Consider the following 20,685-nt stretch of genomic DNA (forward strand, 5'->3'; position numbering starts at 1 on the left):
ATTGTCAGATAGTAAAAGAAACTAGGTAAAAATAAATACTCAAACAACAGATTTCTTATGACTTTAGTGGCTAAAACGCATTTATTTCTCCGATTTTTACATCACACATAAAATTACATACACATTAAGTTAAATATATGTTTGGTTTACCTTTTTTGTTTGTTTTTGTTCCTTTTGTCCTTTTTTGGTTTCATTCTTTTCGTCCCCTTTCCCACACACACACACCGTGTAATGTGCCTACCACCGTATCCCTCTTTGCCTCTTGCATGCCATGGTTGTTTTGTTTACGGAGTTGTGTAAAGGGTTGTTTTTTTTCCTTTGCCAATGTTTTTACCACCTTTTCTAATGTGTTGTATGACGCGTTTTGTTTAGTGTGTGCCACCAGAGAAAGAGTTTATTTTTGTTTCCATTTCCATTTTTTGGTTGTTAAATGTGTTCTTTTTTCTCCACTTTAATATTATTTTATCCGCTTTTGCTCCGTTTGTTTTCTCTTCTTTCAGCCACTTACTCTCACACACGCACATTCAGCACACCTTGGGCGATGATATAAGCAAACTTATCTTCCATTGCGGGAAGTTTCATTTGTACCGAAAGGAGTACAGTATTTGTGGGGTGTATTATTAGTATTAATATAGCCATGCATTCGCTTTCTCTTTCTCTCTTGTGCGTTTTTTAAATGTTTTTGCTTCCTTTCCCTTATCTACTTGCCCACACCTTGTTCTAGCTCACTTTATTTCTTTTTTATTAACTTTCCTTCGAGGTTCGTCACTTTTCGTCCATCTAATTTTTGTTTTAGTTTTTCTTTTTTGTTTGTTTTGTTCATTTTACAGTTTCTAATAGGTTTTGTTTGTGTTGTTTTCGTTTATTTTTATATATACTTTTGTTGGGATTTTGCATACTCTGTTTCCTTCCGTTATAGCTACAATTCGAGTTTATTTTTTTAACTTTGTTTCGCTTCCAAACTTTTCTAAACCAATCCAAGTTTTTGTTTGTTTGTAATGGAACTGTGGAGATGAATGTACTGTTTTTCCCCTTTTTAAATTATAGTGTTTCTTCAACTCTTTTTCCTGTGTTTGATGGCCAAAGCATACATAACGTTACACAATATTTCCTGCATCTGGATTGTTGAGTTCTTTGGGCTGATTTAATTCCTTATCTATTTAAATTATTTGCCACTCTATTTATGTGTGTGTGTTTTGTTTTTTTTTTTTGCGTGGAAGGGCCGGTACGATGGTGCAAGAAAAGCCGAATGATTGAAAAAGCACAATCACAAGCAAAAAACATTGGATGAAGAAAAATTGAACGTTTTTATAGTCCACACATTCCGGATGCTGGTTGTCTGTTGGGCCGAAAATCATTGAGGGAAAGGAAAAATGTTGGTTTTTTTTTTCTAAACACCCTTGAATCAATGTATTATTTGTGTAGCGAAATATATACTCTACTTCACCATAATGAGATTGATACTTGGTTGCCGTTTTGCTTATTGATTCGGGGAGGTTTTTTCTTTTCTTGAGAAACTTTTATGCGCTTGTGCGTGTGTTTGTGTGTATGTATTAACACTATTGATGCTACTTTTTATCTTCTGTTTTTTTATCTTCTCCTGCCCGCATTTCTCCTCCCTTCATCCGTAACGATCTAATCTAAGTTTTGTTTTAGGTTTATCTTTTGTTCTTTTCTCTTCCTCATCTTTTTTATTGTGTGTGTGTGTGTGCGTGTGTATTTGTATGTAGCCACGTTTCCTTTTCATCTTCTTTAGGTTTTGGTAGTTGCTTGTTTGTTTTTTTTTTATTTACTTTCGCTTTACTAACTTAACCATTATCGCTTACCAAGTTATTTTGTGTTACTTCTTCTTTTGTTTGTCCCTACACACAATAGTTTCCGTCCGGTGTTTGCTTTTTTCTTGCTTCTTCTCTTCTTCTTTCGTTTACTCCTTCTTTGATCTATAGGTTTCTTTCGTTTTGTTTTCTCTCTGTCGCTCCTCATTTTATCGTCAAATATTATAGTATTTGTTTAGATTATTTGTGTTGTGAATGTGTCCCTCGGTCTTCTCTCCATTACTGGGAATTTTTGTTTTTTTCTTCTTCTTACTTTCATTTCTCAAAAAAGATACTTATTCTTGAATTCAAAAGCGGGATATAAGTTTACTTCTGTACCATAGTACTGCCTTCCATTGTTCTTCACTCAAGATTCTTTCTTTTGCTGATAATTTCTGCTTCCTGCTTGTAGTGCTTCTTCCATACGGCAAAGGTTTCGGTTTTACATTATGTTGTGTGTGTGTGCATTTTCCTTCATTTTATCTATCTTACTACTCCTCTCTCCAATTGTTCCTTACTCCTATGGAGTGGTGTCGGCTTCAGTTTCCAATTTTCTGTTCCACTTTGATTGTAGCACGGTTGTGAGATACGTTTCTAAGATCGCAACAGGAAAGGTAAAGAGAGTTTGTTCATACTTTTGAAGATGCAAAAAGAAAACAAGAAGGAGTTTGCTGTTACCACAAATATCCCTTGCTAGCAAAGGTGTGAACAAGTGTATACCATTAGTAGCAATCAGACCGAATGGAAAGAAAGGACGTGCCGTCCCGCACTTCCATTTGTTTGCGTTCCCATTCTTTTCCTTTTTTTGTTCTTAGTACATAATATTATATTTACGCGTTTTTTTGTTTCCTTACGTGTGGTGAAAAACGAATCCGCCGCCTGTATTTATGTTGTGAGTTTTGTGTTAAGTAGTTGCTTTGTTTTGCTTCTTTGCTTCGCTTGCTTCTTTAGTGACAATGCTGATGTGTTTTTGTGCGTGTTTTTGTTTTGTAGCATGCGCATCAGTTATGGTTTATAATAGGAGTAGAAAAAATACTAAAAATTAGTTTTATATCAAAAATAGAAGTAGAATCACTCGTTCTCGCGCGCACACAAACACACATACATACATTCACGCGCTGCTGTAGTTATGGCTCGTTTGCTTCCTCTTTTCTGTACGCATTTTTTACACCATTTCGACTTAGAACTCAATGTGACCACGAGTGAAGCTGGTGAAGCTTTCTTTGGATGCTGTAGTTTTGTTTCTTGTTTTTTTCTGTGTTATGTTTTTGGTCATTTTGTGCACCAGCGGCCAGTGGTAAAGCTGTCAACACATGAATGCTTTGCATGTTCATAGTTTTGATTTTATCAATCAGAAAACTGGCATCTCGTATCGATGAGAGCGGACGACTAGAACTATGTGTTTTCAAGCCAGGTTTTTAACATGCAAGCAAACCACTTTTGGCGCGTACGTGTGACGTAGGTAGCTGTTCCATTTTGTGCGAATTGTGTAATAAAAAAAATCACACACATTAAGAACCAAACATCGGAGCGCACTAGAAGGAGGCTTATGTACCTAACACAGAGCTTTGTACTATACTAAAGATTGTAGTGTGATTATGATTATCGGTAAACGTATGCATGCTAACTGGGGTAGGGAGCCAAAAATACCTAAATCTGGATATCCGTGTCCGCGGATTGTCTCGGACACCCTTGCCAAAAACCGTACGTAGAAGGTGTGTGTTGCTATGTGTAGTTAGTGTTGTAGTAGTTGATGAATGAAAAATATGCGCCGGTGTACGTTTGCTTCTGGCCACCTTCTACTTGCTCCTGAACTCTTCACAACCACAGAGAGGAAAACTATAGCCCAAAAGAGAAAAATAAAACCAAACACGCCCGCCCCTTAATTGTAGGCAAAGATAGAGAAAAATCTTTTATCCTCGTTTCGTTGGCACAAAGCTGCGAAGGCAGAAGAAAGAGCGCGCAGAAGTATACGAACCTTATCATCAGCTAACTAGCATGCTTTCAGATGCTTTCCCACAGTACATCAGTAAATTTAATGTTGAAAATAAACTTTCCGCTTTTTTGTTTTGTTTTGTTTGATGCTTGATACTACTAATATGAAAGAAGAATATGTTTCTCCATCATGATTATTCGGGTTTTTTTTGCTGTGCTAGAGTAGTGCTTGTTTTTGTGATTGACGTATTGTAAGACAGGGAGGTAGCAAGGGTAAAAAGGATGGAAGGAAAAGGTAGCAAATAATTATTAAGAAATACCCACGTTAAGGAATGTAGATAAAACTGAATAGAGTTTTAATAACCCGCTTTACTTTTGTCGTTCTGGCTGGCGTCAAAATTGGCGCCACACTTATCCTCCATGAGAGAGAGAGAGAAAAAACAACAAACAACCACGTGGCTACGAACGCGCGCGGGCGCGCACGCTCATCCTTTTTAACGGAAATTCAATACATACATGTATAGTGTTGCTTGCGATTCCATGGGCAAAACTCCCCACCGGTTGGTCGGTTTGCCATAACTGATTTCAAGCTTATAACTGAGAGTGTATTAGATTAAATTTTACAATTTGTATGCATTTTTCTTGCTCTTCCTTTTTCCAACCAACCGGATCAAAACCTTCTCGATCCATCATATATCGGCGTTGTCCGCGTTGCTGTTTTGAATCGCGGCACAATTGTGCACTGGCTCTAGTGCTTTACGCACACCATAAGAATAACTATAGTAATATTAATTTAATAGCATTAATAATAGTAAATATGTTTCTTCTCGCTTCTGCATCCCTTTGTGAGAGAATCTCTCACCACTTACCAACAACGGGTCTCAAAAAAACAAAACGTAACAACGAAAAAATATATATATAATGGATGTGTTCGTATGCCTCATGAACTCCCTTGTCTCCTTTATCCTTTTCTCTAGTTTCCTGTTCCTTTTCCTTTAATCCACGTGCAAAATTGAAGAAAATAAACGCATTGATTTGTGCCTGTTGCATCTTATTGTGTGTGTGTGTGCGTGTTTGTGCGTTGGATGAAAATAATTAGCTTTTTCACCGTATTAATTCCCGGTTTTTCTTTTTTACCCCTCCTTCTAATACCTGTTGATGATTGTGCGGATGCTAGTACTGTAAAGCGGCAATTATACTTATTATGGTGGTAATACGCGCTGACCATACAAATTTAATGAAGTGCTGCTGTTCTTGCATGTTCTTCGTTTTTTTTACAATGATTTTGCAGCCACCAGCTATTTAGCTGGCGAGGAAGCCTTGCTAGCATATAATTCTTATCCCCTGTCTGTGTGTTGGATTGTGCACCAACAAGGGAAGGATGTCGTCAGAAGAAGCAAACTTACACTCTCTATGGCAAGCTATAGAACTCCTCCCGGCTCATCTGGCTCCAATGATCAAGAAAACGTTGTTTAATACACGAATGCGTGTGTACACGTGTTGTATGGTTTGCTGTCCGCGTTGCAGCGCGGATTAGGTAGAGTTTAGAGACTACTACTGCTACTTCTGTCACGATATATCATATATGCGTGTGCGTTTTTCAGCATCATCCTCTCTCGCGATCGATCGGTTAGTGTATACGACGATCTTTTTTTTTTTCTTGTTTCCAAGTAAACGTATCGATCGGTTCTTGGCTGTGAAAAGTACAGATACTACCACGGGTTTTTTTTCTGAACACATTGTAAACCTCCACCACGCTATTGCCACTCTCCCTGCTGTAATTATAATATTATCTTCTTCTACTACTTCTCCTTTTTTGGTTTCCTTTAGTGCTATTGTATGCGCAAATATGCCGAGTTTTGGTTTGCTTAGTTTTTTCAATGTTAAATTAGTATTAACGATCCACATCAGTATATTCCAACAAAAAAAAAACACGAGTGGCCCATACGCCATACTGCTGCGCGTAAGCAATTACTTGCTTTGTTGTTCCCTCCGTCCAGTCCGGGACAAACGAAACACTTCCAGAGTGTTCGGTTCCGGCAGGATCGATATGACACCGCGGTGCTAATTTCCGTAAATGTAGTTAGAAGAGACCCTTAGACGGTTGGATTAATCAAAACATGTGAAACAAAACTTAAAAAATGTAGTAAAAAACAAAAATATCCGCAAGACATCTCTGCTACAACAATATGTATGCGTGCTTGCCTTCCGCTATGGTCGGTAGTTCTGGATCTGGACTTTTGACGGGTTATTGGGAGGATTCTCATCACAACCACCCCATACCCAGCTCCAAGCTCACCATAAACGGACCACCGTTTTCCACTCGAATGTGGAGTTTCGATGTGCACCGCTTATTCACTTCTAGCGGCGTGTGGCGGTAGCTCAAAACGGCGCAGCAAAAGGAGAAGAAAAACGTGATGGGGGTTCGCTGAACTATCTTTTTTTTCGGGGCGCTTCTACCAAAAAAAAAACACAAACGATGCCCCGCTTTTAGTACAGACCACAGCCGCGCAGGTTGTTCGCTATGATAACGTCGGTGACGGCGTCGAACACGAACTGGATGTTGTTGGTGTCCGTTGCACATGTCATGTGGCAATAGATTTCCTTTGATGTGGACTTATTTTTAGCCTCGAACTGCGCCTGAATGTAGGCAGCCGCTTCGCCGTACTCCTGTCCACCTGTTTTGGAGCGAAAATACGGAGGGGAAATGGGTAAAGCGTTAGTGTTTGTTTGGATCGTTTCAATCGCCAACACACGTACCCGTGTACTCCGGGAAGCAGATTGTCAGTGGACTTTTCCGGATTTTCTCCTCGAACAAATCCTTCTTGTTCAGAAATAGAATGATTGAGGTATCGGTAAACCATTTGTTGTTGCAGATCGAATCGAACAGCTTCAGCGACTCTTGCATACGGTTCTGTGGAAAAAAGGAAGAGCAATACAAAAAAAAAAGAAAGATCATTAAGGTGTACTGTAGATCGCGTAATACATTCTGACCCCAATAACTTCACACCAAAAATTCGCGTGAATCCCTTTAAATTTACTTATTTTGCCACACTCGACATTGCGACATGCTCTACGTGTACGTAATCGGGTCAAAGGGATCTCTCTGGCAAAAAAACTTGGCAACAAGCATACACAGGGGACCGATTGCATAAGCCACCTCATTTTTTTTTCGCCTGAAACCAGTTCCTGATTTTTTGTTTGAGGAAATAAAACCAACTAAAACGTATCCTTCCGTTATGCAATCGCGCGCCCTCATCGGTTCGACACTTATCTAAAGCAAAACCCCCAAATAAATGATGGTGCACTCATGTGCGCCACAGCTTGACCTACTTTGCGAATGCTTCCATGGGCGATCGCATGCACAACAATTCCCAAGCTTTACTCTCCCGAGCATGCACGCCCAAGCGTGGCCGAGAAAGATAAATTAATATTTAACCAACATCTGCTTAATGTCGGTTCAATGAAGAATGATTATTGTGACACGTCCACCCCGCGCGAGAAGAAGGTGCGTGGCGCGAGCGTGTTAATTTTTAATTGATGAGATCCCGATTCTGCTTATGCAAGCGGCGCAGCACGACGCACTTACCGTGGTTTCATCTTCGTGTAACACCTGATCGTACTCCGACATGGCCACGCAGAAGATGATGGCGGTAACATCCTCGAAGCAGTGGATCCACTTCTTTCGCTCCGATCGCTGGCCACCAACGTCGAAGAGCCTACGATAAGGAGAAGAAGTATCGCGAGAGCATTAGATTGGTATAGTTGAATGGATTCGTCGTCGAACAGACGGAGGGAGAGATACTTACTTGAAGTTTAAGTTCTTGAAGGAGAAGTGTACCTCCACGATACCGGTGGTTTTGACACGTGTCCGTAGGATATCCTGCTCCGTCGGCTGATAGTCCTTGGCGCCCAATCGGTCAAGATCGTCCAGGAAACTGGAGGTGGGAGAGAAAAATAGAAGAAGAAGAGCGTTTAGAATTGTGGATGGTGATGTCCTTGGTTATAATCAATTCTATTAGGTGATAAGTAAGGATTTGGAAGTCTTGTCTAGTGACAATGTGCTCAAGGTCGAGGAAGGAAGTTGTTTACTGCCTCCATCATTTGTCAATTGACTCCATCCTTGGTCTAATTCAATCTTATTCTTTATCGCGAAAAAGTGAAGGATATTCTAAGAACTAAGGGAACAGGAGACATACAGGAGAAGTAACATGGCCGCAGTTCGCCGCAGTCAGCATTCTCGTGATAGTCAACTTACCAAACCAGGAGAGAATTGGCGATCCGTTGCAACAAAAGATAACACAACGACTTGCATAAAGACGCACTGTGTCCGCAATGGCTTCAGACGGCACACCACGGGCCGATTGCAAAAGTCTCGTCACTCAATAAATCGCGACTCGTACCAAGTATGTCTCGTGCACCGAACACACACACACACACCGAATAGGCTGGAGGAGTTCGCGCAGTAATGAACTATACGGATTACGGGGCCGACAAAACCAAGCGTGCACGCATCATCTGCACATTGGCGGTTCGATGCGTTTGGAGCTCTTGCGGTACATTCTTAGTCCATGGCTGGGGTTAGGTAGTCGCACTTGGGGACTGTGCTGTGTATGGGGATTATTTAACCGCGAACCAGCCAGTTGGAACTGGACAAACCTCCCTCGTCGGTGCATTGCGCATCGGTGCATCGGGGGTTAATGAGGAACGACGGACTACGACGGAAAGTGCACTTATGAAATCGTTTACGTCAAAGAACGAGGACATGGAGATGGCATCGGACCCGCGCACACAGCGAACGGAGGGGTTTGTAAATGAGCCGTAGGTTCGCTTTAGCGTGACGCCATGCAAACTCAAGGGAGAGGACCGAGATTCAAGATTCTCTTTCTTCAATGAGCACTCGTGGAAAGGGAGTGTCGGGGTCGGAAAAACGAGTTATCCGAGCTTTGCAAAAAACGAGGAGGGAATAGAAAAGCGAGAAAAAAAGCGACACATGTATGTGAGACGAGGTGAGGACTGCACGAGGGCTAATCAGTTCAGTTGTTTCGAAGTGGTGATGTACCTGCCTTGACGCATAGGAAAGAGAGAAAGATTAGCATGGAAAACCACGGTCGGTGGTACCTGTTGGTACTTTCATTTTCCATCAAAACGTGACATGTTGACGTGGAATTAACTCTTAACGCCTGAAGGGTGTTTTTATCGTTTGGTGCAAATGTTAAAATAACATCAATTAGAAGCTTAGAAATGCGGTACAGTACGGTAGAAAAACTAAATACCAAACAGTAGCAATCTTAGTAGAAGTGGTGACTTACACACTAACCCATGCCCCGTATCTAACATCCCGGACGATACGGAACGGGCCACCTGGGAGGTCATAAAATATCTCTAGTAGAAGAGAGCCGTTCGATCGTAAAGATCTACCGTTCGGCATTTTACCGTGTGTACCCTCCTTTTCCGTTGCACAATGTGCACGTGACTGTGTGTCCACCACGAGTGGAGTTCATCTATCATTAAACGGTTGACCATAATTACGCTAAACCACCGGTGCGGTTTGTGATCGATAAACGATAAAATTTCCCGATGCTAGTTTTGCATTCCTTCCACCCGTCTGGGTGGAGGACTTGATTGCTTAAAGGGCATTATAAAATTAAATTTCCCAAACGATTGTCTAGCTCTCGATTGCTGCCTCTTGGACGATCTGTTTTCGTTATAGTTTAACATTTTTGGTACTAAAAAAATCGAAATTCTGGACTCTGGAGGTCCTAAACACAATTCATTCGCAGAGTTGTCGTTCTTCGTTGAACAGGTTTGATGATGAGTCTAAGTCCAGTCGAAAAAACATTTAACCGTCATTTCCAAGATATCTTCAAACTTAATCAAATCAAATTTTCTTGACCTAGCATTCCTCAGAAAATTTACAATGTCCTCCCTTGGCTGAAACGTGTTCTGGATTGCTCTGGGTGCACGTTGCATATAAATTACTATTGTAATTTAGCAATACTTTGATCTGGCACATTTCTCATAACACATTGCCCCACGTCAAAGCCTAGTCTCTGGTTGGTGGCTTTAATAGTTACTTGCGTACCACTGCGGTGACATTTCCACACTGGATCGCCCACAACCGACGAGAATTTGGCAACTTTTCACTTTCGCGGTAGAGAAATGAAGTTTTTCTTTGCTCCCACCTGAGTAGCCACGAGTGTGGTGTAACCTAGTTCCATTCCTAGCTGGGCGAACCAGCAGACCAGACTGGAAGTAGTACAACCGGCGTAGAAGTTGAACGCTTGCGAGTTTCTCAAGTGTCCCTAACAGTTGTCGGACCTGTTAGCGTTTTTTCTTTCTTTCTTCAATTTACTTACTAGTTGCAACATACAATGAGTTGTGACTTCGCATAGACATACAGCCATTTAAGACAATTTTCATAAATAAAACAGTACATCCTTGGCAAAGGTGATGGGTACGAACGCTTTAAAGTTACAGCCCATGAACTGACCGTGAAGCATACGCAAACATTACCCCGGATTTACCTTGATGGCGATTTGTGTGCTTTCCAACCCGGAAAAACCTTGACATAGCAGTTCATCGTCAACGTCGAAATTTACCAAAACAAACTATACTATTCGGTGTCAATCCGTGGTGTTTGTGGCCCTGTGGCACAGTAACACATCTAGCGTTGGACGCTTTTAGGCGTGTTTAAACAACAACTGGCGCATCGAGCATTTACGTCTCCGCAAAGTCATTTATCAGAGCGATTCAAATTGATGCTAACAGGGGCGCACGGTTGATAAGGAGGATCCTCAATCGGATCCAAAATTCAATCATCGACGGGATCTGATAATTTGTCTCGAAGATCGAATCTCAAGGGCATCCCGCTCGCATTGCGGAAATAATATCACAATTTTATGATTCAGAAGAAGTAACCTTTTTTCCACTACAAAGAAGCAAATTGGATAGTGGCAAAACGATAAAAAAATGAGTGCAAACTGCATTTCCATTTGAAATTGTTTTCTTGCAAATGATTGATGGATTTTCATTTTATTTTACATAACTTAACGCCATCTCGAAAGATTGAAGCTTGCTTCCCTAACCCCTAATAGAAGGACATCATTTGTCGCCTTTCTGATGGTTTTGTGCCATTTTTGCCTTCTTTTTTTTTGCACCCGACATCATTAAACTCACTTACTCCCTTTACGTGACTCTTCAATTCATCATTCAGCTGCCAGCGAATGGGTTCTGTCTGGCTGTCCCCGTTGCAAAACTAATGCGATGTTAAGCGTTTTTATTTTCACACCGCCATTCCGATTCCGCCCCGCATTATGACGTAAGCGGAGGGAAAATTAGTGCAATTTAGCAGCGTCTTACTACAATACGATGGCGGCACATAATGAAACGCGACGGACGCGACGTCGATACGGCGTTTCCCGAGGTTTGGAGAAATGTGTCAACGAGCGCGCGTGCGGGCACAGATGTACCGTCATGTTGTTTTCCTCTTCGTCTTCTTGCATCATGCCCTAACCTAGGTTACGATGTCGACGCGACTTTGGATTTCCATTTCATCAATGTCTCCACAGGTCTTGCTGGGGCTGCTCAGCAGCCGTTGCATTCTTTCGCATACAATTGAGGCTAACTCCTTTTTTTTTATTCCTGTCAAATCGCGAGCTTTACAAAGAGCCGGGACCGATGCGCGAGATGCAAACGCTGGTTGAGCAAGCTGCGCAGCAGCATCGTGGGTTATAAATCGGCCCAGCGGAGTAGTAGTAGTCGGAGCGCTTAGCACACTGTGTTAGTAGTACTGCCGCCACTGACAAACTGTTTAATGGTCGTTTCATAATGGTAACTGCTGTCTCGGCGGTGGACGCCTGCCCAAAAGGGAGGCTCTCTCTCTTTCTCTCTCTCTCTCTCTCTCTCTCTCTCTCTCTCTCTCTCTCTCTCTGGTTTTTAACTGATTTAACGTAGTGTGTGGGGTACATGAGCCTAAAATTGAGGTTACAATTTGCCATTTGAATATGGTTTAATTTGTTTCGCTTTTTTTGTGCGCTTCCCTCAACGTTAGTAAGAGCACCTCAGGGTTATTCTTCCCTGTCGTCTAGACGTTGTTTGGAGAAGTCGTGCACCAAGTTATCGTAGGAACTTCATCAACTTTCAGTAAAGTTTGTAAAGAAATTTACGGTATAACTTTGGGCGCAATAAAGATATGAACACTTATGCAGCATGAAAAAAGTCCTCTCAATCATTGACCTAATTTTTTCCTTTTTTTTTTTTGGGAACTCATACGTGCCCGCCACTTCCAGTCGATGGCGTTACTAATGTCTGGCGCGATTAATATCTCCACGCACAGCGGAAAGTACGAGAGCAATGTCAAGTCACGTACTATATACATCCTAACATCTCCAGATCTTGGGGGACTCTGCGCGGAGTGTGTACGTGGAACTAATTGAAAATTTCCCTTCGCACCCGCTGAAAGCAACACACCTTTAAAAACTCAGCTTCTTTAGAGAATGTGACCCCGTCGGTGCGTGTTATATCATACATTAATTGCGCCTCGCACGACGCACTTTACGAGCCCTCGGAGTCCTCGAATTTCTCAAACACTCCGTAGCAGCCCAATCTGCCACCTGCAGCCACCCGGATGACAATTAGACAAAACGGCAGGAGAGCAGCCAAAAGCACATGGCACACATTCAACCAGACGCTTTTTTTTACTGTCTGGCAGGCGACGGCCCGATGATGTTTGAGGAACAGTTTACAATGCACCTTTAGCCGACAAGTATTGTGGGTATTTATGGAGCCGCTAGGCATATCTGGAGCAATCGCAGGTCGAACGTAATAACGCCGCTTTTGAATGGACGATAAGTATGCGATTCCGATTCCCCAAAAAATGATCTTCATCCAACGACAATGGCCCTTCGGTTGGTTCAGTTCGCTCGGGTAGATAATAAAAGGAGCTCCATTTATCGAACTTGCACAAACAGAGACTTGTTTTGATTTTGGCCAAAGTTCCCTGGGCTCACGTCGAAACGACTTGACTGATCGAAGATCAGCAAACTCAATCTCAAAAATCCCCCCAAACAATGGAAACCATACCCTCTCGTACAGGGAGGTGATTGTTGTCTATCGTTGTCAGCTTCCTTTGAGACTTTCGGGGTCCACTCGTAGTCCGCGTGTTCCCTGAGCACAACCGTGACAGTGAAAGGTGAGAGTGTTTTGTCCCGGACCCGGGGCACACATTATGCAATGTTGGGCTCTCGGTGAGGTTTGTTTTCGCGTGAAGATTTTTTTTTTTCTGATCGTACCATTAGAGATTGGGTCAGTGTCTCGCTGTCACACTGTAATTGTGCACCGATACCTAGGCAAGCTCATATGATAAGTTGTGCGGATTACTATAAAGACCTTGGACTAGTGTCCACCTCACAAGCGCCGTAGACACACTGCGCGAGGTACGGGAAGGGCTTGATGCTAGCTAGTCAATAAAAATCGTACCGATTATTATAGCCTACGGTCGGGTAGGTTTCAGAAGGCTTCCACAGCCTGATGATCGTGCAAAACCATTTGCATAATGGTCGCTTACACACGTATCACGGGGCACGGTCTCTATGATTAAAGGCTGACGTTGACTTGTAGGAACTTTTCTTGCGACATTTGCTCACCGTCGTGGCATACAGGGGTGGTGAATTTTCTTACGACTCGGCGTAAGAAAAATAGGAAATAGAAAACGTCAAAACAAATGTACAGTTACAGTTTAGAGCAACAGCTCCCTTCTTGGCACTTGGCAGCCATCACTTCGTTAGATGAAGTCATTATTCGCGCCCTCTTGCACTTGGTTTCGTACACTTTCCATTTGCAAAGCGCACGCAGGAAAGTGAACGCCAAATTGGAGCACCCACAATGACACCGACGTTGGGCAAATTTTGCTCAAACTTCCATTTCAACATTTGAAACCGATCGCAAACGCTGGGAAACACGCCCGTAACGGGACGCCCATAGACGCAAGGAGAAGGAGAGGCATCTTCACCTTCTTAAATGTTTGTACAGCGTTTATCATGTGGCCAAAAAGGAGTAACCAAATGGATTGTGCTGTAGAGATCCAGAAGGCCCGTGAGCGTACTACTACTACTGTCTCCCTGGCCATCATAGGTATATAAACCTTGAACGATTCCCTAAAACGATCGGTGTTGTAGAGTCTGCATTGCGTAGCAGCACCGATCATACAGCCGTGACATAATGATGCTGTGTTTGTGTGTGGTACGTTTGGAGAGCAGGGACGGGACTGACCCACAAATGAAACTGTATGCAAACAACGCTTCAATTAGATGTTTCCCTTTTAGACTAAATTATTAAATTGTCACAGTCACGGGAGGTCGCTGAACAAATGCGGGAGATTCGCGCTATTGCTTCATGCGTGTGTGCCATTTCGATGCCCATTAAAGCAGTGAATCGTACGTTATGACATCGTTCTTCAAAAAATAAAATACAAAAATATGCTGCCGCTTTATAACGCTTGCTCTAATAAACTTTCATGCAAATGTATGCAATAAAATTGCGATTACGAGAATGCAATTTCCACTTCCCTTACCATGGGCGCCACTCGATGCATCATCATCATCGTCATAATCGAACGGGAATGCATTTTGCGAACGTGCATTCTCTCTGCAGGCAAAAACACTCGCGTGCTCGAACGTTCACACCTTCTTGCTATTCGTGGCCGTGCGATATGTGTGTTTTTAGTCAAACAGGTGCTAAAGTATTCGCATAACGCTTTTCCATTCCCTATGCAGCTTATGGTACGCCCATCCACCACCTGCCTCCGCTTCGAATGGGTAAAGGATGATTTGCCGTTTGGCGTTATGATGATGCTCGGTGGAAAGCGAAGGTGTTTTTTGCAACGCTAGAAGGGCACTATATCTTATTTGGCCATAACCGTTGCTGTTACTATCTTCTATACTGGCCGCGACGAACCATCGTCATTCGCCGTGTGCTGAATTATGGGACAATATTGATGGGAACATTTATCATCCTCAAGAGCATACCCGCACCGTGCGTTGTTATTTTAAAAAAAGGGAAATTTAAAACAATTTAAGCAAAGAAAAATAGCCACCACCGTTAAGCATCTACACATCTGGGCACTGGTAGCAAACTACCCAATAAAAAGGGCATACCTTTTATTACGTCTGCACGACGTGTGGTTAGTGCGAAAAGCGGATGGACGGAATTGAATTATGCTAGCCAGTAGGTTCGTTATGCCCGAACGCTACCACACGTTTTTAGGTTTGTAGGGCTTTCTTCACTTAAAACCCGCCCCTCATAACCCAACGGGGCGCTTTCGGAGGCCCTTCTACTTAGACCCGAACCTTATGCAATCGTTGCAAACACTTACAAATAAAGAAAGACTCAAAGTCCTAAAACAAAAAAAAACCCTCAACTCATGTGTGTGTTGCTCTGCCTGCCAAAAAAAAACTGTATCCTACTTCTATAGGATTTGTTACCCATCCCTATTACATTTACGATGCTCGGGAACATTACTCGGTCACAGTGCAAGCGCCAAATGGTGCACATGCAGTACAGCAGTGCCATTCCTTAACCGTCCCGTCTGCAACCATCTCGGGCGGTGTGTTTTGTCGGTTTGACACTGCGCTGCGGACACAATTACGGCTCAAGTCATTTTCCGCCGCACTCCGAATGAAATGGAAAACTAACTAACCAGCCTCGCGTGCATCGGAGCGAGCTTCTTCAGCGCCACATTGCCGATACTACTGCCAAAAGTTCAAACCACAGCGCTGATGATGGGGCCACTAGCGTGATCGTGCACCGTGGTACAACCGGTGGGAAAATCACGATTCTTCGCTATATGGGTCATCCTGAAGAAGTAGAAAAAAAAGGTGCAGAATATGTGTTTGGCTTGTTGCGGTGGTTTTCGCAATAGAAAACGGGGTAACAAATAGCGTTGGCGGATGGTGTAATTGACGGTTTTCCCTTTCGGTACAAATAAAACAACGCGTAAGTGGAACATGGAGCATGGGTTATGTCATCCTTATGTTGCTGTCCTAGGTGCGATTCAGAAGCTAGCTTTGAGTAACAATGCTTAGCTTAATGCTAATCGAAACAGAGCACACAGCAACGTCCTAAAGACGTGGGTAAGAAAATACGATTGTTTTTCAGTTGCAAATTGCAAGTGTTTCAATAAGAAATTAAAATACTTCGACCAAGGGGCTTTTCACCTTTGAAAGATCACCTATTTTACCATTTCATCTGTTATTTGGTCTTGGAATTGTTTTGATATATTCCTTTTTTGGTCCATAAATTCGCGATCGGACGGATCACTAAAGCACTTTAATCTTGGCATGCTTGGAATCTACAGAAATCCACAAAAAAACTAACAATTTTTTGCTTCTCCTGCCGTCTTTCTAATACTTTTCTATACCGAAACAACCTTTTGAGGGGCAACTTCTACTACAAAACTTACTGGTCCCTGCTAGTCCTAAAGAAAATAAAAAAGGCCGTCATTTCATTTTCAAAATTTGGTCTGACAGCCCAAATCAAGGATTCTGACAAGCCAGATCAAGGATTCTACTCAATAGATTTTCCTTTATTCCAAAGTACTAGAAACTGAGAGATATTTCCTCGATAATATCTAATATTAGACCCGTATTGAGCAGGCGATACGAACAAACTATCACACAAAGTTGGAAAGTTCTCGTCGGAGTTACCGTAAAAAAAAACTCTGACCTGTGGTGGTGTGGTGTGACCACCCGACTGGCCATCAGGTAACGGAAAGAGGACATCATTAATTTAAAAAAGAGGAACATTCATATCTAATTCAAGTATCTGGAGGAACTCTTCAAATCTCCTTTGAAGTCTTCTCTACACTCCCTGACTTATTGCCTCGGTCCCTATCAACCTCTAACACCTCTAGCTCTGATCCGATAAAGTGACATTTGACCTAAGCTTTTTAGATGTTTTTAGATTTGTGTCGCTTACCATTCCGCTCATTAACGAGTAAAAGTAATCAGCAGTTTCAAAACTCTGGGTCTGATAGAGCTCTATTCATAGAGGCTTTAAAAAGCCTTTTTCGAGCGGTAAGGTCAAGCCATTTTGCAGAGATAAAAAAAGGCTTTCTTTGTTTTTTTTTTTTAAGATATCTTTTATGCTTAATTTGTGTTCAACAGTTCGCAAAAGACCACGGCCATACACTTGTAGCCTTATAATGGCCTCAGAAAATAGTTTTTTTTTTTACAATGTATCCGCGTCAGTTAAAATGCTTGCTATTTTATACCCAAGGAGGCTTGGTTTCAGATGGATTGTTAATTAAGCTTAAACCTGAATTGTACGGATGCATGGTGATAAAATTAGCTTTTATCATCGCCAAACATGCCATATCCTAAGCATGAAAAATATATCAATCCAATATCCGGATTTTGAAAATTTCCATATCTCCTTGATAAAATGTTATCGGATGTAGAGTTGCACAATCTATGCAGAACTGTTCCGATATTGACCCTGTTGGACGAATATTTAACTGCATAGAACAAGGTAAAACAAAAGCCAAAAAGTGGTCGAATATTTAACTGCAAAGAACAGGGTAAAGCCGCGAAAATATGTCCACGAAACCAGAATTAAACCGGTTTCAAGAATATTTTGCATTAAGATTCACATATCTCGACCACAGCTGTCCCCCAAGTGCAACAGTGTCCGCAAAGGTGGGAGGAAAAAAAATAGAATGTGTGCTCAACCGTGCGCGTAGCAGTCGTGGTTTGGTTAGAACCGGCACTGAGACCTTGACGGAAATGTCGAGACATGCTTTACCGATGCAGTTCGCAGTGTGCAGTTCAAGTTGAGCTGTCTTTCTTAACCCGCGATACGTTGCAGCACCATTTTCAGTTTGTGGAAATAGAAAACCACTTTGTTCTTTCTACTGCTGATCGGTTACAAAAAGAGATTAAATTTCGGAGTGATTTTTATTTGCATAGAAACAGGAGTAGGGCTTTCAATTTGTTTTGTGAAGCGCTAAAAACCAGCTCTAGCAAGTATTATCAGTCAAGAACCAAACATCCCACACGATCGTGTCTTGTTGCAGACTACGCATCTCGATCATCCGCAACGAAACATCTCCCCGTCAGCAACAGCATCTGTCACATCACAACCCGTCGTCGTCGCAAGCACCAAACCAGACGTGCCACAAAACATCGTCACCACCAAAAAGACGTCGCCAAAGTTGCACGCCGGTTTTTCTTCAACCCCTTCCACACACACACACACGCGCGAAACGCGAGGAAGGGTTTGATTTTGCGCGATCATACACACGCAAGGCGGGCGCAACAAACGGTTTCCCCCCGAACAGAAAAACGTAAGAAACTATTGCCCCCGCTACGAAGACGATCGCGCAACGACCGGCAGTTGCTTTTCTGGTGGCGGCGAGCGCAATCGTAGCAAAGATCGTGACCATTTTCGCCTTCAATTAAACTCGGTACTTCGTGGCGAACGGTGGCGTTTTGTGGCAGGATTTTTGAGACAAAAAGATATCCGCTCTGGGCGCGATACTGAACTGAACACGCGTGGTTGGATTTTTTGGTGGTGCTTGTTGTGTAGGCGACAACTGTTCTAGCTGAATTCCTAACATTGTGCGCATTTTTTTTAAAAATCGAAACCATTATCAAAAGAAAGTGAAACTGATCGTAGTGGTTGCTTGAAGTTTGCCTTCCTCGGTGTACGGTTTTAGAAGCAAAAGTGATAATAAATCGATAATAAGCTGTGTCAAATCGTCATGCTTTTGTCGTCCGCGGTCGTGTCGTGATCACTATCCTCACACAGAAACTCAAGAGGATCACCATTTTCAAGTGCAGTGAGAGTGAAAAGTCAGCAGTGACCGTACACCACCACACCATCCCTCAGCGCGTGGTGTGTTTGAGGTTTAACTTTGCATTGCGGCCATCAGAAAAGCAACAGAGCGCTTTCGATTGTGCCGCCGCCTCGCGCGTACGTTAAGAAGTCATCCCATCCGAAACGATTTATCCGAACACAATAGCTTTTGGTGGAGCTAGGCGACGTGCTTTTCCTTCCTTTCCGAGCTGCGCTTGGAGCTGATCGTATTTTGCAGCGATTGTTTGTGCGGTGCCAGCTAGTGACTGTGTGTCTGTGTGGACGTATTCAAAATAAGGAAGTAAGTTGGCGACAATCAAACCTTTTTTTCTGTTGTGTTTGTGCGTTTTTAAGTGTGATTTTCATGCGATTGTTGAAAGGGTGGAACCTTAAGATTAGTGTGTGTATATTCAAGATTTTAAATTAACCTTCAACACGGCATCAGGGGCTGTGATGTTCTGCTCACTAGAAAACAGGGTGAGGCACTAAAGGCGTAGCCGTTGCTCTGTGTTGTTTGTGTGTGTTTTATTTTCCCACTAAATGCCAATGCTGAATTTGAAAAAAAGCACCTTCGAACTAGTAGAGACATGAGTGTGAGCCGATCGTTAGGAACGTCTAGTATTTAACTCATTGAGACCTCATTGTTTCAATGTGTTTCTGCGAAAAAAATCCTTCGGATTTTTGAATTGCTTTCATCATTCTTATCTCATGTGTTTTTAGACCTTCAACTGAAAGTATGCAAATCTAATCCATCAAATATGGCGGAACATCAACAGAAGTATAACCCCGAAAACCTTAAGCTACTCGCTTTATCGATGCTTCTCATAATGAAAGTGAAATTGTGGATCAAAACAACATTGCGTTGCGCAATCCTCTAAGGCCCTAACGAAGTTCCAACAATTCAAGATCTGAAGATCCAATCGAGACAGACAAAAGAGTCATCTCGAAAAGATTGTTTCTCACGTCGTTACGATCCATTCGTGATGGTGGTGGTGGTGCCGGTTCACTAAACCAGTTTTCCCATGACAGTTCGAGGTCTAGGTTGATTAGTTGATCGTCGATCGTATAACTTCGGCGTTATAAGACACGCACCCAACCCACCTCGGTACACCATTGCAACACTATATTAATCCAAAATGGCATTAAACACCTGTCTTGGACGGAAGTTTGCATGGAGTGGTGGTAAGAGTAATTGCAAACACACAGACACAGTCTCGATCGTGATCTTGCTCTAATCCCGTCCAACAGCGGCGCGCGGAGTTTGCAGAAACAGACCCTAGCAACTAGTCCCACACATGAAAAAAGTACACTCACTCACTCACTCAGTACACTGCTAATTATGTTGCCAATGTCTAGGCAGGATCTGGTCTTGTTACTTTCGCAAACCGTAAAACAAGCTTGCCAGAAGAACTTGGTGAGCAGCAGCAGCCGAGATGAGGTTCACTTTTAATTCGCACACACACACACACTATCCGACGTTATCCACTCACGAAAAGTGGCACACAACTTGTCCTAGGGTTTTGTTGCACATTTTAGCCCAATCAAAGCTAGTGCCTCAAAAGCGGACATACCGGTTGGCAAACTTTTCGGCTGACAGCAGTCCGTGTTTTGCCACCGCCAGCCAAACAGACATTCATCTTTTAGTTTGGTGAACGCTAAATGTGTAACACGTTGTGCTTTGCTTTGTATGTTTTGGACATAAAACGTCCAAAAACTTCTCCCTTTCCCATGGTGGCCGAGGTCAGCCGAAAGCACTGGCTAATTCGGCAACCTTCCAGCTGCCTACGGGCTACGAGGGACTGCCATGCCATCATCCCCGTCCTGCGCAGTTTGCCTGGCCCCAAGTCCGGACATGTCGTGAAACGACAACTTTCTCTCCACACAGATTCTTTCGATGTTTTTGTTTGCATTTTCAAGGGTTTTTGATGGCGACTGCCGAATGGTAGGGCGTCTTGCGAGCGTCCATAACCGCTGGAAAAGGGTTTGTTCCGGACAGGCCGGTGAAGCGAGCCCGGAGCAAACAGGGTGCAACGTGTGAGCTTTGGAATATTCATGGAATGTTTCGCCGACAGTTGATATTTTC

At 42.7% G+C, this 20,685-nt stretch overlaps 1 protein-coding gene across 4 annotated transcripts in view; it reads right to left on the minus strand.

Moving 5' to 3' along the window:
* Positions 1 to 6,227: 6,227 nt before the first annotated feature.
* Positions 6,228 to 20,685, minus strand: part of LOC126562508 (G protein alpha o subunit) — a 287,823-nt gene continuing 273,365 nt past the window's right edge. For all 4 annotated transcript variants that reach the window (XM_050219038.1, XM_050219037.1, XM_050219035.1 and 1 more), the window contains 4 exons: positions 7,559 to 7,687; positions 7,339 to 7,468; positions 6,510 to 6,663; positions 6,228 to 6,427 (listed from right to left, as the gene is read on the minus strand). In XM_050219038.1, the coding sequence (XP_050074995.1) occupies positions 6,240 to 6,427; positions 6,510 to 6,663; positions 7,339 to 7,468; positions 7,559 to 7,687 (601 nt within the window). In that variant the 3' untranslated portion in view covers positions 6,228 to 6,239. The remainder of the gene's footprint in view (positions 6,428 to 6,509; positions 6,664 to 7,338; positions 7,469 to 7,558; positions 7,688 to 20,685) is intronic.

Source organism: Anopheles maculipalpis, chromosome 3RL, assembly GCF_943734695.1.
Source record: "Anopheles maculipalpis chromosome 3RL, idAnoMacuDA_375_x, whole genome shotgun sequence".
Lineage (NCBI taxonomy): Eukaryota > Metazoa > Arthropoda > Insecta > Diptera > Culicidae > Anopheles > Anopheles maculipalpis.